This window comes from Aythya marila (assembly GCF_965140915.1).
Source record: "Aythya marila genome assembly, chromosome: Z".
Classification (NCBI taxonomy): Eukaryota; Metazoa; Chordata; class Aves; order Anseriformes; family Anatidae; genus Aythya; species Aythya marila.
In genome coordinates this window covers 28,072,735-28,088,695 of record NC_139080.1, presented here as the reverse complement: position 1 = coordinate 28,088,695, position 15,961 = coordinate 28,072,735, and the positions used below count along the sequence as shown (strand labels likewise).

General features: G+C 42.3%; 1 protein-coding gene across 3 annotated transcripts in view; it reads left to right on the top strand.

The window, feature by feature from the left end:
- Positions 1-10,319, top strand: part of LOC309889920 (zinc-regulated GTPase metalloprotein activator 1A-like) — a 28,872-nt gene extending 18,553 nt beyond the window's left edge. For 2 of the 3 annotated variants that reach the window (XM_082783135.1, XM_082783134.1), the window contains 4 exons: positions 4,211-4,279; positions 4,379-4,444; positions 8,979-9,108; positions 9,793-10,319. In XM_082783135.1, coding sequence (XP_082639261.1) covers positions 4,211-4,279; positions 4,379-4,444; positions 8,979-9,108; positions 9,793-9,866 — 339 coding nt within the window. In that variant the 3' untranslated portion in view covers positions 9,867-10,319. The remainder of the gene's footprint in view (positions 1-4,210; positions 4,280-4,378; positions 4,445-8,978; positions 9,109-9,792) is intronic. The other variant, XR_014319344.1, reaches the window with a different exon arrangement.
- Positions 10,320-15,961: the final 5,642 nt, after the last annotated feature.

Below are 15,961 nucleotides of genomic sequence, written 5' to 3'. Positions count from 1 at the left end.
TGGGATTATTTTTTTTAATTATTTTTCACTGTTGTACCGTTTCAAAGCTGACTGGAACAGGTCCTAAGAGACACCAGGCAGCTGATGGCCTCCACCCACATACCTAACCAGTGCAGCCTCCCGCTACACAAGTCTTGTAAGCTTACACATATTAGAAACACTTGTTTAAGAGCTCTGTGAACATACATTGGTTATATGCTCCACCCCTCATATCGTCAGGAATTGAGTTCATACCTACATCATGTTTCACCTGTTGCCTCTGAGAATCAGAGCATAGGTATAAAAATGTAGCAGTCTGAATATACACTTGAAAAATTCCACTGCATACTCCTTCAGCTGGATTGTGGGGGTTAGCACTGGAATGGTTTGCTTATTTCTACTGTAGACTTCACCCTTTTCCCCTTTGCTGTATGTTGCAGAGATTAGTATTGCTTACTCCAAGGTTTAGGCCCTATTTTTGTAAAACACCAAACCGAGACACTCAACTGTTTAGTTTATTCACCATACCTTAGTATATGAACAAATACTCAAACAAAACCATTAAAAGGTACAAAGAAAGAGTAACATCACTACTGGATATCCAGTATGTCTGGGTCTAGGAGCTGTAGTTTCATTCAGGACTCAAAATGTGTGGTGAACAATGTTCATTTGATACAGCATGGACATTGCCCCAGTCGAGGAGTAAAATGATATATCCTACGACTTAAATTTCCCAGAGTTTACTCCACATCCTGTAATCATTCTAACTGAGCTCAGATCTTTCTCCACAGCTTGCAATTACTTAACTCAGATATCTAGATCTTTGCAGCACTTCGTGCCACCTCTAAGTCACAGTTTGTAGGGTGGGAGCAGGGAGGTTTTTCATCCCCTACCGTCACTTTTGCTGCTGCAGCTTTGTCATGCTTTGCTGTGAGGCTGATCTTGCACCTGCATGCTCCCCATAGTGCGATGCTGTTGGTCACTCAGGTGCCTATATGATGTCCCACTGTTTTATCAGGTGGTAGGTAATACGAGAGAGTCAAGAGTGGCAGTGCCCAGTTGTCAGAGCTTTGGAGCCATGGCTTCAGTGATAAAACCTTGTCAGGGTCCTTTACCCCTCTCCTGTAAAGTCAAGTGGTAGTTCAAGCAACTGCGGACAAATTGCCACTTCTGCCCAGTCCCTTGACAGAGGTCATGTTTGTGTGTTTGGAAGGATTGAGCTCAACATACCCCTCCCATCAGTTAGAGAATCACACAATGGTTTGGGTTGGAAGAGACCTTAAAGATCACCTAGTTCCAACCCCCCTGCCATGAGCAGGGACACCTCCCACGAGACCAGGTTGCTCAAAGCCCTGTCCAGCCTGGGCATCCAGCCTTGAATGTCTCCAGGGATGTTAAGCTGGGCATCCACAGCTTCTCTAGGCAACCTGTTCCTCAACTGTTGTTGGGGACTTTCACGTAATATTGTGTTAGTCAGTAAAAAGTTACTGATACCTTGTTTGGAACAAAAGAAATGTATGGATGATTAAACACCTATCCTCTCTGTTTCCAAGTGTGAAATTTTCTTACCTTCCCAGTAGGTTTTTGAGTCCGTCAACATTTCTCCGTGGAGGAATGGAGATATGGCATTGTAGTTTTCTGCTGTTTTTTGCGTAATGTTTTTTTTTTTTTTCACTGCTCAGTTCCTTATTACGCCTGCTCCGTGGGTCACCCACGACCCCAGTCTATGTACAGGTACCCTGCTCTATAGATTAGCGATGGCCACCAATATCTTCAAGGTATCCCCAGTCTGGTGCACTTCACCCACTTACAACAGCTCTCTAAGGGGCTGGAAAAAAAACAAAAACAACAACAAAAAACTTCTATTTTTATGCAGTAGAATAGAAAAGTGTGCCATCTTTTTAGAAAGTTGTTATGATTGAATTTAATTTTCAAGTTAAAATGCAATACATACGATACCTGTAGTTTCCTTTTGAACTGCAAGTCTTGACTGTGAAATTGATAGTCTCAAAAATATCAAAGATGGTTATAGTTTTCTCTTGGAACTAAAGATTAAATATAAAAAGAGTTTCTTGCTGAACTATAATTATGATCTGAATCTTAAATTCGTAGGTTTTTGTTTAATAAAAACTTAAATTCATCTTAACAGTGTTCAGCTATTGTAATAAAAGTCTGAAGTAAAGTAGAAGCCTTCCTGAATGTTGCAATTTTCATAGTGCACTTGTATCATCATGGAGATTTCTTGCTGGTTTTGTAGCGTGGAGCCATTCAACCAGCAGGAAACAGAATTCACTGTTATTATCTCTGTTTAGTTCAACAACCACAGTTTTAAGATAGCTGGTGGGACAAATGAGGCATAAATGAGAGCAGAACACTTCTCTCACAGCAGGCTGTATGTCCCTGTTGGGTGATAAAGTGTGTTTATTGACTTTATGTGGAAGGTCAACGGAAACAGTACTGCACTATGCACAAAGTAGTGCACTGCTATCTATCTTGTTTTGAAGTTGCCTGAAGTGTGTTAGTGATTGGATGTTTTGGTGAGATTTCTTGGGCATTGGATAAACATGTAGATTTGCTGCTTGTTGCTTTTATTTGTTAAATTGAACAAGCAATCTTCTGAAAGTACTAAGCTGAAAGATTTTTAGGTTGTACAGAAAACATTCTCTGTGTGCTTGTGTGCCATTGAGAGGTTTTACTTGCAAAAATACATTAAGACATACATGGTCTGTTCTGAAAGTAGTAGGACTGGCTTTTTCCTGGGCGAACGGGCGGTCTGCGCGCGCAGGATCGGTGGAGGGGGATATTGGGAACACTGGGAAAAATCGGCAGTCGGCTGTTGGCCATTGAAGAGAGCAGGTCGCTTGTACTGTGAACACCTGTCGAAACGCCTCGTCATGGAGAATCATGGAGCGTTTACTGGAGCAGCGATACACGATCAAATTTTGTGTAAAGCTTGGTAAAACGGGCAAAGAGACTCACAACATGATTAAGGAGGCCTACGGTGATGCTTCCATGGGTAGATCGGGTGTTTTTGAGTGGCACAAGCTGTTCCGAGAAGGCAGGGAGAGTGGAAGACGATGACCGCTCCGGACGCCCTTCGACCAGCAAGACCAACGAAAATGTGTTGCAAGTGAAAAATTTACGTGGAAGTCCTCACAAGACTGCGAAAACGCATTGCTCGTGTCCGCCCAGCCATCGTCAACAATTGGCAGCTGCACCGACACCGTGCCGAGCCACACAGCGGTATGCGTAGTGGAGTATCTTGCCCAGCACAAGGTGGCAACACTGCCTCAGCCCCCCTACAGCCCTGACTTGGCCCCGCCAGACTTTTTTCTATTCCCAAGAATAAAATCGATGCTCAAGGGGAAGCGTCACACATCGGTAGAGGCGCTTCAGGAGGCCGTGACGAGGGAGCTAAACAGCATTCCGGTCCAGGCGTTCCTGGAGGCATACGAAAACTGGAAAACTCATTGGCAGCAGTGTGTAGATGCGGAAGGGTGCTACTTTGAAAAATTCTAATTGTTTGTTCTATTCTCATGAATAGATTTTTTTAAAAAAATGAGTCCTACTACTTTCAGAACAGACTACGTACGATTTCCTTTATTTTTGAACAAAATGTAAATTCCAAACTGCATTCTTACTGTCATCTTCTGTTACAATAGCTGCTTTGAGTGGTAGCTGGTGGTTGTTTTGGAATAAAACTTCAGACATCTTTACTTCCAGAATCTATTCCTACACAGTTTATTTGTAAAAAGCTTTTTATGAAAGTAGTCATAGATTAAAAGTATATTAGTGATTTTTCATCTGATAGAAATGTGATGAGAAGCAGAAATGACAAAGATTAGTAGGCCAAGAAAATAGCATTTTTAAACTTAGTTATATGATTGAGCTTAGTAACCTTTAAGTATTACTAACCTTTAAGCATTAAAATTGTTAGGCTGTCTTTGAGAACTAACATCACCTACAGCAAAGAGTTTTGCCATAGAATATGATGGTATTAGCCTGTCTAGAGTATTGGTTATGCCCCCTAAGTGCACACCCAGACAGAACCAAAAAATCCAGCATATTAGGGCAAAAGAGAAATGGAGATATTATTTTATTTTGTTGTAATTTGGGAAGGAGTAGTAGAAAGTTACTTTTTTTTCTATAAGGCCAAGTTATAAAGATTGCTAACTTTTAAAATTAATGTTCATGCCATTCAGTAATAATAACTTGGTCTTTCCATTTGCAGGGTATAATGACAGTAACATTTGAAGTTCTAGGAGACATAAAAGAAGAAAACCTGAATCTCTTTATACAGGTAAATAATACATCACGGTCAACTGAACAGTCATTGTGACTTTTTATAGAAAGTCATCCCACACTGTTCTGTTCACGAAAACATTTTTCCTCTTTATAGAATCTTCTATGGGAGAAGAATGTGAAAGATAGGACTGGACATGCCATGGATGTTATAAGACTGAAGGTTAGTCTGAAATGACCGACTTACTTGTTTTGTCCTTTCCCTCTTTTACTTTTAAAATGTACTGTCAGTTACAGAGCTGTCAAAGGCACTGCTGGAGCAGAGCAGACAAAAGGGAGAATAGCAATTTGTCATTCTTCCATGTGGAGACAGCTTGTTCTTTGCTGGCCAGTGAAGCAACTCAAAAGGAGATAGCTGACAGAGAGGCAAACATTGATCCTACATGTTGTGAACTCAGAGGGAAGACTTGCAATCCCAAACATCCCCAACACAAAAGTGTGGCAGGATTAATGAGCAGGACATAACAAAGTCAGTCCTTCATTTTTCACCTGCTTTGCTCCAAAAGGTTTCATCCGTCTCACATAAATGTCTCTTTACCTAGGGTTGTAACTATAGGTTGCTATCTGCAGTTATAGTTATTGACATAATATGCAGAAGTTGAATTCAAACGTAACAAAGCAGCACAATACTAGTTGTGGTCTACACTTAAAAACTTTTTCTAATATGTCAAACCACAGTCTTAAAGGTGGATGTGTATTTGTCTTCATGAACACTTCATATGTGAGTCTGTTGCATGGTTTTGAGGTGAACATAGGTGACATTTTAGTGTTATAAATTCTGAGTCAATTTAGCTTTATAAGATTTATTTATGGGGTTAATAAAAGGCAAGTAAACAGTGCTGGGTGTGCGGGGAGTCTGGGCTCCTCCAACACGTGCACACGTTACATCAGGCGGCTGGTTTTTATGCTCCTAGACTAATACATATTCATTACTACTTCTAGAAAAGGCAGGGTTATTATAATTAGTTCCCAGAATCCAAACCCTCCCACTGGCACATGTGTATCAGTTTCCAGTGGTCCCTCTGGAACCTCCAGGGGTCTCTCGTGCTGAAGGCTCATAGTCTTCCTCCCAGGCTTTGTCCTTGTCCTCCTTTGTCCATCTTGGCTGGGTGTCAAAGATTTGCACAGCGTCCCATGCAAGCTTCTTGTCTTTTAGTCGTCCTTCAGCTTCCCCTTTCTCCTTAATCTCTTGGCCAGATATGAGAAACTTGTGTAGTGTCCCATGCAATAGTCACAGTAATTAGCAGTTATTCTGAAACCCCTTTGTTCTCTTATCCCCGGACATCAGAGACTCAAGGTTTACCCTTCAAGCCCTCTGTTGACACGAATTGCTGGAACATTGCTTACATTAGTATATATTTTCATTTTCCTTAAACCAAAGCACTATCATTAAAAAGTAAAAATCAAGTTTGTAATTTAGTAAGGTGTGAGAAATACATGAAAACATTCTCTGGTTTATTTTCTGAGAATACTTGTGTGTCATGGGTAGTAACATAATTATTTTTACTTCATTGGAAGAAAGGTTGTATTCTTTGATCTTTCAGCATCAAAACTGAAGATTCTTGTCTTCCCCCTCATAAAAAATAGAAGGAACTAGCCACTGGTGCATTTTAAGCTGTCTGAAAACAGTACTGCTGAGCTCAAGTATGCTTTTGTTGTACTGAGCATTGGAATCAAAGTAATTCTTCAGGAGATTCGAGGCAAATAACATACTGTGTGCTGAGCCTCAGTCATAGACAAACACACCAAAGCAAACAAATAATTAATTATAGAACGGGTTCCAAATTTTATTGCTTTTATATTTGTATAAAATATAAAGGTGGGGCGTGGCAGTTTGTGTGGCAGTTCACGCAGGCAGGGTGAGCAGGGAGGGCCCCTCGATGCTTCTCCACACTGGTCTTTCCCATCCGTACTTGTAACCTGCTTGCGAAGAGCCTGGCCATGGCATCAACCAGGCAGAAAACCATGGCCTCCGCATCTCTTGCGGCCTCTCCAGCCAAGTGTCTCCTGCCATGCAGAAGACAAAAGTTCCCTCATCCCGCCAGGCAGCAGGAGGAGACTTAGGCCAAGGAGGGGAATGGAGGCAGGTTCCTGTTTGGGGTGGTAGGCGAGCCCTGTCCCTGCCCACCTCACCTTCCCATCTACCTGTATGTAACAGATATGAGGGTCTAGAACACGACAGAACAATGAAGGAGACAAAAGCCCATCCCAGCTGGAGAGGGTGCCTGAGGCACGGCAGCCTACCCACTGCATTGCTACATCGTCTGTCAAGAAAGACAGAAAGGTTACTGTCATGGGGGACTCCCTTCTGAAAGGGACAGAGGGCCCGATATGCCGACTGGACCCAACCCACAGGGAGGTCTGTTGCCTCCCCAGGGCTTGGGTGCGAGACTTTGCTAAGAAAGCCAAGCGCATGGTACTGCCCAGTGACTACCACCCGCTGCTGGTCTTTCAGGCTGGTAATGACGAGGTAGCAAGGAGAAGTCTGAGAGCGATCAAAAGGGACTTTAGGGCTTTGGGGTGACTACTTAAAGGATCAGGGGCACAGGTTGTGTTTGCCTCTTGTCCTTCCGATAGGGAGGATCAATGCTGACAATTGGGCTCAACTAACACGTGGCTTCGGGACTGGTGCAAGCAGCAGAACTTCGGGTTCTTCAGTCATGGGAAGGTCTACGCAACACCGGGCCTGCTGGCACCAGATGGGATGTGCCTCTCTCAGAGAGGGGTAAGGATTTTGGCCCAGGAGTTGGCAGGAGTTCCTTTCATGATAAGATCACCTGTCTTGTCGATCAAGGGAAACCAGATGATGTAATCTTTTTGCACTTCGGCAAGGCTTTTGACACTGTTGCCCATAGGATCTTACTGGACAAACTGTCCAGCATACAACTAAACAAAAACATCATACGATGGGTGAGCAGTTGGCTGACAGGCAGGGCTCAAAGGTTTGTGGTAAATGGGGCCATGTCAGGCTGGCAGATGGTCACTGGTGGGGTCCCTCAAGGCTCCATTTTAGGGCCAGTCCCCTTCAATGTTTTTATAGATTTGGATGTAGGACTAGAAGGTGTTCTGAGCAAATTTGCTGACAACACCAAATTTGGAGGCATTGTAGACTCAGATGAGGGTGGAAAGGCCTTGCAGAGAGACCTGGACAGATTGGAGAGCTGGGTGATCACCAACCCCATGAAGTTTAACAAAGGCAAGTGCTGGGTCCTGCACCTGGGACACAGCAACCCTGGCTATATGTACAGACTGAGTGATGAGATGCTGGAGAGCAGCCCTGCAAAGAGGGATCTGAGGGTTGTGGTTGACAGCAGGCTGAACATGAGCCAGCAGTGTGCCCTGGCAGCCAGGAGGGCCACCCATATCCTGGGGTGCATCAAGCAGGGCATTACCAGTCGGTCGAGGGAGGTGATTGTCCAGCTCTGCTCTGCGCTGGTGCGGCCTCACCTCAAGTATTGTGTGCAGTGCTGGGCACCACAGTACAAAAAGGACATTAAGCTGCTGGAGAGTGTCCAGAGGAGGGTGACGAAGATGGTGAAGGACCTAGAGGGGAAGACATAAGAGGAGCGGCTGAGGTCACTGGGCCTGTTCATCCTGGAGAAGAGGAGGCTGAGGGGGGACGTCATCGCAGTCTACAACTTCCTTGTGAGACGGAGTGGAGAGGCAGGTGACCTATTCTCTGTAAACACCAGTGATAGGACCTGTGGGAATGGTGTCAAACTGAGGCAGGGGAAGTTTAGGCTGGACATGAGGAAGAGGTTCTTCCCCGAGAGGGTGGTTGCACATTGGAACAGGTTTCCCAGTGAAGTAGTCACTTCACCAAGCCTGTCTGAATTTAAGAAGCGTTTGGACTGTGCACTTAGTCACATGGTCTGACTCTTTAGGTAGGCCTGTGCAGTGCCAGGAGTTGGATTTGATGATCCTTATGGGTCCCTTCCAACTCGGGATATTCTATGATTCTGTGACTATATTTTGCCTGCAGTGACATTCCTTTTGGCAGTTATGGTCATACAATTCCAACTAGTTTCTCAAATGCAGTTCTTTTTTTCATGAAATATTCTTAGCTCAATATTTTTTTTACTTCCTTAGGGAAGCGTAGAAGTGTTTGACAGAATGCTGGAATATTTTACAAATTTTTACACAAAGTGATGAAAACTCTTTAATGCAACTTCTAGAATGTGGGTTAATGGGCTCAGTCTGACAGGAATCCATTCTAATCCCATTGCTAAATCCATTTTACCTCATAGATGTTAGTTCTTTCTCCAGTTTCCAGAGGTTCTTTTTCAGAATAGTGTTAATGCTAAGCATGAGAGCTTAATCAGAATTATCTCAACATTTTTGCTCATTTTACATCATCTTTGGCTGGCAATCAGTCTTTTGTAGGAACATACCTCATGCGTATATTTAAAGTGGCATGGTAGCATATGATGTTTTATTTTACTCAAACATAGTAGGTAACTGTCCAAATACAGGTAGAGTATGTCAGAGTGTAATTGTTAGTCTTCAACAAACTAAAAAGATAGGAAAATGGATGTTACAAGAGGTGACTGTACTTCATTGTCATTTGGATTAACTGGTTCATAGTTTACAAAAATACTTTTCCCTGTTGGCCTGCTTTCAAAGTTGTTTTTCCCTCCCTTAAGTACTTCCTCTGTAAAGGTTTGTTTATATACCCTAACAGTTATTTTTCTGATAAGGGACTGGTATCTATTCAAGGCAAATCTCATCAAGTGATAGTCCAAGGTGTCCATGAGCTCTACGATCTGGAGGAGACTGCAGTAGAATGGAAGGAAGATGAGAAGAGAACAAATAGACTGGTTTTAATAGGTAAGAATAAATTATGCATCTCTTTGTGTAAGTTTAGGGAGCTGTTTCTTTCAGCAGGCGGTCCTGGGACCTGTCCAGTAAAAAGCAACCAGCCTAAACTAGCCAGAATAATAGCAGTGAGAGGATGTTCAGTATAACCTTCACTCCAAGGTTTATATGTGAAGACCTCCTGTTTTTTTTATTGCAGCTGAGGAGAATCTGTGCCATCCTTTTTAGTGATATAAAAAAACATAATAAGTATTCATTAATTATATAGGCATATTGAAGACTATTTTGAAAATACTTAAATATAAACATGTTGTTGGGAAAAGTTTGATTATTTGAGCACATTTATTAGTGGTGAGGAAGGAGATTATAGTCATTGAAGTGTACAAAATATGATTTGTTTCTGATAAGCTGTTAACACTGGGGTTGTATGTTTCTTATTTCCGGCTTGATGCTGTGCTTTGCAAAGTATTTTTATGACCAAAAAAACTCCTAGTTTTCTTTCCTCTTTTCCACGTACAGCTCAAAATGCATTGTTGCATGTAAAACGTAAAATTAAGCTTGTTACCAGCAGTTTAATTTTAACAAAATTCTGTTTTCACTCAGATAAAATAAATATTTTCTTTGTTGAGAAGACTTGCAGGTTCATGCATAGCTTTTTGTGAAATACAAATAGCTAACCTTTTTTTCTCTTTACAGGTAGGCACTTGGATAAGGCCATCCTCAAAGAAGTGTTCATAGCCACTGTGACAGAGAAACACGGAAACGGTTGACATCAGACCATAAAAAACAAGTTGAAAAGCCTCTGCTTAACCTTGTGAGCCTTTTATGATAAAAAAGACTGAATGACATGCAGTGTAGTTGCTCTGTTTTCGTTTTGCAATTTACAGAACAGTTAAACTCTGAAGTTCTCCTGAGAAATCCAGCTCACCTACTGCTTAAAGATTAGCTATTATGGTCTAGAATCAAACCCAAAGAATTCTAGCATGTTGGATTTGGCTTAAGTTACATCAGTAACATCATTTAGATTTGCAGAAATACAGATATGCAAAAGACTTTATTATGCTGTATGTGAAAAGAAGCCATAAATTCCAATAGGCATGTAGTAAACATGTTTGAAACCTAGTTCTTTCTCCTGCTAATTTTCTTGTAGTACTGGAGATTAAGTAGTATTGATTTTTACCAGTCATGTAATTACAATAAAAAGTATTTAATGTTTACTATTAAACTCTCTTGCCTTACTTTCTACTTGTTCCTTGATTTTTGAACGCACCCATCTATCCTAGGTAACACTAAATCTGTTGTATTAAATGAAATTAAAAATACATAAATAGCAGAGGATCAAGACCACTTGGAAAATGTAGTCCACATAATTCTGCAGCATTCAGTCATGTAGTCGAAGTGTTGAAAGATGTAACTGGCCTCATAGGTCTAGGCCTTGACCTTGCCAGTTCAGGAATCTGGGGGGCGGGGGACAGGACATTTTCACTGTGTTATCCAGACTGCCCTGCACAATTTGTTACGGGGTTCTCTGACACTGCAGTTGCTGCCTTGTAAACCTCGTTTGAAATTTCTATTTCTGTGCTCCTTGCTTGTAGAAGATAAAGCTGAATTTCTTGCTCTCTGACTTCTCTAGCAGCCATTGTACACCTCCTAGCTTTAGAAGGGTAAGTTCACCACAGCTGGGTGAATGCAAAGAGAGTGGATGGAAGGAAATAAGATGAAATTAAAAATATTTCAAAAAGATAATTACATCATATGCGGTGAACAGTCTGAAGAATAGGGTAAACAGAAGTTAGTTTTCAGTACTAGGGTGTGTCACGTGTCATGCACATAATGTGCACTTCAGGAGCAGAGGTGCATCAAAGTAAAAATAAAATGCCATTTCTTGAATAGCAGCCTTAAAAATTTCTTTTGCTTCTACTATTACAAATGACCTTAGGGAAACAATCAGTTTCCAAAGGCCTGAAGAAGGAGACATGGTAGACATGGTTAATCTTTCACTGCCAGATGTTGTTGTCTCATTTGATTAATATATGAAGTCATGTGTCCACTAAGATGGAGGCCTTCAGTCTACCAGTGGATAGACAAGCAGACATGAATTGATTCGTAAGTAGTTTTAGGTAGCTTGAAGAAGTTTCCATAAACTGTAAACTGAAGTTTATAAAAAGAAAGATTTTTTTTTTTCTCGTAGAGAAAGCAATCAAATATCTTTTATCATATAAATACCTTATATACTTAAAGAAGTCTGTTACTTTTAGAAACATGAATTGATATTCTCTGAAGTGCCCAACTGATTGTTCATTTTCAACTTGAAAAAAGTGTCCAGAGATCTAATAAGAACTTCAACCACGAATCATAACAGAGCAAGCCATGGATACCTGACACATTTATCATCACATTTTAAATGCATTATTTTTACATTTGCTTCCCAATTACGTATTCCAGAGATTCCACAAGTACTGTCAATATCCTAGTTTGTGTTGATGAGATTAGTGGGGCATCTCTGCAGCTAGCAATCTACTTCTGTACAGCTCATCTTGCTATTACTCTTCCTCTGCAGGCCCTTATCTTTTGCAAAGGTAGCTCTAGGGGAACTTAGTCGCTGTAAGCAGCTCTTATCTCCCACTGTCTCCTATAAACTGTTTCTTCCCATAGGTCTGAAGGGAGCCACTGGCCCATAGAAAGATTGTCAGGCAGGGAGAGATGATGCACCTGTTTATCCTTGCTGGCCATCAGTTTGCCTGCTATGTCGTGTCCTTGTCTGCTCTATTGACATATTAGTAGTACTGTCAAGGGTCTGCTCCTTATTCTCTCCTCCCAGGAAGATTATTGTATTCTTTTTTTTTTTGGGGGGGGGAGGGGGTATTTGTTGGAGGGACTTTTTCTTGTCTCTTATGTCCAGGTTGGGGTGCTCGCTCTTGCATCACACCAGAATGAAAAGAAGAAAAGTATATGTCTGAGCTCCAATAAAAACGATGTTTTATGAACCGATGGTTGAACATTTTTGCTATTTGCTTTGTGTTACTGGCAGTAACATCAAGGATGCCCTCATCCTGGCATGGAACCTGTGTTACAGTGAGGTGTTATCTGCAGGTTCATGACCGAGACTGCATGTAGAGGGCGTGAGTGCAGGGGCAGGTCCACCTGTGGGGCAACCTTAATGATTCCCTTCTATGATTCCCCCTGTGGGGGTCCCAGGAGGGGCGCAGCAGTGAGCAGCCATGCCTCGCTCATTAGGAAGTTGTGCCCACTGTGGGGCAGGAGCCACCCACAGCTTGGCATGCCTCATGGCCCAACCTGCCCCAGCAGGGTTGCACCTCCTCAGGTGCAGGGTCTCCCCACACTTCTGCCTCTGCTAAACAAGACTAAACCATGCAAGATACTAGGTACGCACTTGGCATCAGTCTTACCAATAAAATCACACTTATCTCCCCAGCAGAAGCGGAGGAGGCATTTTACAACACTGTAAAATCCCAACAGGTTGGTACCCTCTGCACCGTCACAAATAGTTCTTACATGGAATCACCTTTCCAAAGAAGCATTTTCTCTACTGCATTTTACTTCCCACATTTTTTTTTAGGTAACCCCGAAAAAACTAAAATGATCTCTTTCCTTGGACTAACCAAAGCACCATTGGATTGTGTCACCTATTGCGTACCATTTTCAGGAATTACACAGGATGTGTGATTTTATTTTATTTCACAATAGGCTGCTTGGATTTACTGCATTAAATCTTTCCTTATGGAAAACGTTTTGCTGTGGGTTTTGTTTGTTTGTTTTTCTTTTAAAATGCAATAAAAACACAACCCCTCCTGTTGTTGAACAGAAACAAGCACCTAGATATCTCGATGTCTTCAGCTGTGCTAGCTGCAGAGCACAGAGTCTACCTTCCAATAAGTTAATACACTGAAACTGCACAGTTCTCTTTGTGTTGTTGTTAGCAGAGGCAATTTTTAAAAGCAGCATGTTTTCTGGAACCTCTCTTTGTCAGAAGAGAGCATAAAACAAAGATCAGACTTTTGGAAGGTAGCATGTTTAAGTTTGTTAGATTTTTTTTTCTGTTGCTCATACTGAAATACCCCTTGGGAAATGGTGCAACGTGGTGAAGAAACTAGAAATTTCACACCTTCCCAAAGCAGAGTGTGCTTCTCTCTGCTTGTTTCTGCCAGGAGCTACGAGGAATTCACAGCTTTAGACGTAACCTTTAGTTGTCACAGTCACCTGAAGGCTTATGCTTTTAATATTTACTCTCCTTTTTAACACCATGCTTTTATGTTTGCACTCCACCTTTTGCCAGTTACTTTTATCATTGCTGTGAGAGGCTTTTCACAGACTGAAGTGTTCTCAGTTTAGCAGACAAGGTCACAACCAGAGCTGAAGCCAAGGGCTGGATCTATACGAAGACTGAGTAGTGGAAAGATGTTCTCTTTCAGATATTTAACTATTTGAAGCAACCTGAAGTCTCAGTTACCTAGGCTCCTTAAATCAAAGAAGGACATCCTTCCAGAGTATGCACTGTAGTTCACTTTCCTTGACATCATATTCCCGGAGTTTCTGGATATTCTGTGATTCTATGGTTTGATTTTGTGGTGGTCCTATGTGGAGCAAGGAGCTGGACTCGATCTCTGTGAGTATCTTCCAAATTCTGTGATTCTAAGATATATCACAGGTTATTTAACATGCAGGAAAGTCAGAACAGGCAATCATATAGCTATCTTTTTTGACCATAAGAACATATGTCTTTTTTTTTTCTTTTCTTTTCTTTTCTTTTCTTTTCTTTTCTTTTCTTTTCTTTTCTTTTCTTTTCTTTTCTTTTCTTTTCTTTTCTTTTCTTTTCTTTTCTTTTCTTTTCTTTTCTTTTTTTTTTTTTTTTTTTTTTTTTTTTCCCTTTACCTATCAACATTTTTTAAGAATTGAATTCTATAATTTTGACTGTAAAATTGTCCTGGTTTCAGTTAGAACAGAGTTAATTTTCTTCCTAGTAGCTGGTAGAATGCTATGTTTTGGCTTAGGATGAGAAGAGTGCTGATAACACCCGGATGTTTTAATTGTAGCAGAGCAGTGCTTATACCAAGCCAAGGACATCTCAGCTTCTTGCTCTGTCCTGCCAACAGGCAGGCTGGGGGTGCAGTAAGAGCTGGGAGGGGACAGACCCAGGACAGGTGACCCAAACTAGCCAAAGGGGTATTCCATACCATCTGACGTCATGCTAAACAATATATAGGGGTGGCTAGCCATGGGAGGTGCCCCGGACTGCTTGGGGTTAGGCTGGGCATTGGTCAGCGGGTGGTGAGCAATTGCATTGTGCATCACTTGTTTGTACACATTATTATTAGTAGTACTATTGTTATAATAGTATTATTATTATTATTATTATTATTATTATTATTATTATTATTATTATTATTATTATTATTATTATTATTATTATTATTATTTTGTCTTATTAAACTGTCTTTATCTCAACTCACGGGCTTCACTTTCCATTTCTCTCCCCCATCCCAGAGAGGGAGGGGGGAGGGGGAGCGAACGGCTGCGTGGTGTTTAGCTGCTGGCCAGGTTAAACTATGACAAAAATACATAAATTACAGTCGTCTGAAAAACAAATACTGACAGGTTCATGGGGTGTCTGACATCAGTGTTCCATGTTGCATCTATTAGCTACGGGGGAAAGGAAAAAAAATGGTTTTACTGTGAAAAAATACACTACATAATTCACAGTAGCCAATTCAGAGTAAGCACTACAATACGACTAACCAGAACTCCAAATCTCTTCATCCCTGTGTTCCCCAGGAGTGGTGGGAGCCCTGTGTTCCCCAGGAGTGGTGGGAGGAGTAGTATCTGCTCCCGTGCCCCGCTCGGGTCGGTAAGGAAGCCCACCACCTCATTTTAATCAGAAGGTGCCGCATCACTTTGCATTTCTGCTGAAACTGATCTTGGCCGCTTCCTACCCTCCTGTCTGTTGGGTGAACTGTTTTCTTACCTGGTCCTCACAGTCTTTATGTTACAAAAGACCTCATGATGCAGAGTGTGATGGAGGGGATGAGAGGTGGGAGGAGAACGGATTCCGGCTCTTTTGCTAACACAGCATGGGCAGCTGTGTTTTCCTATTGCTCTGGTTGAGTATGTCAGAACACCCATTCCCAGAACTTTGTTATTCAGCCCAATAAAATGGGCTTACAGTCCACCCGCTGAGGAACACCATGTGCCCCCCCCAGCTGGAGGGGTGCTGCCTGCTCCCAAAACACACCATGCTCACACGGGTGGGCACTGGCTGTGGCACCGGGCTGCCAGGGCCTGTGCTTCTTACTGCCACCGACTGGTGTTACCCTCCTTCTTCCACATGTGCCCCAGGATGCTGGGCCTGGGTGGGACTGAGCCCTGTCCATGCCTTGGGCTGTCACCCAAAGCCTGGGCCTTGTCCACTCACAGATCTGCAGCCAAGAAAGGCAGGCTGAGCCTCAGTGCCAGAAGAAGGAGCTTGCACGTTTTCTGTAGTCACTTTAATGGGACTTTCAGTCTTTCTACACACACAGAGAGACGTGGGGCAGTTTCACGAGGCCCTTGGGCCTTGCAGTGGCACTACTTTTCTTAGTGAAGCAACTTGCTCCTTCTTCTCCGGAGGTGGAAAGAGACCGCCCATCTGCCTCAGTCACCCTTAGCTGAGGAGTCAGATGAACCTCTGTACATCATAAACCAACAACATTCATCATCGGGGAGCAGCACCGGTTGCTGTGCAATGCAGCGGCCGTCAAACATTTTCCTGTAAAGGCCAAAATGCCGCTGCGTGACAGGGCACCTCTCGTTGTGAGGGCTGCTCCGGCCTTTTGGAACCTGGTTTGGGAACCTCATGTGCAAGAGGAGC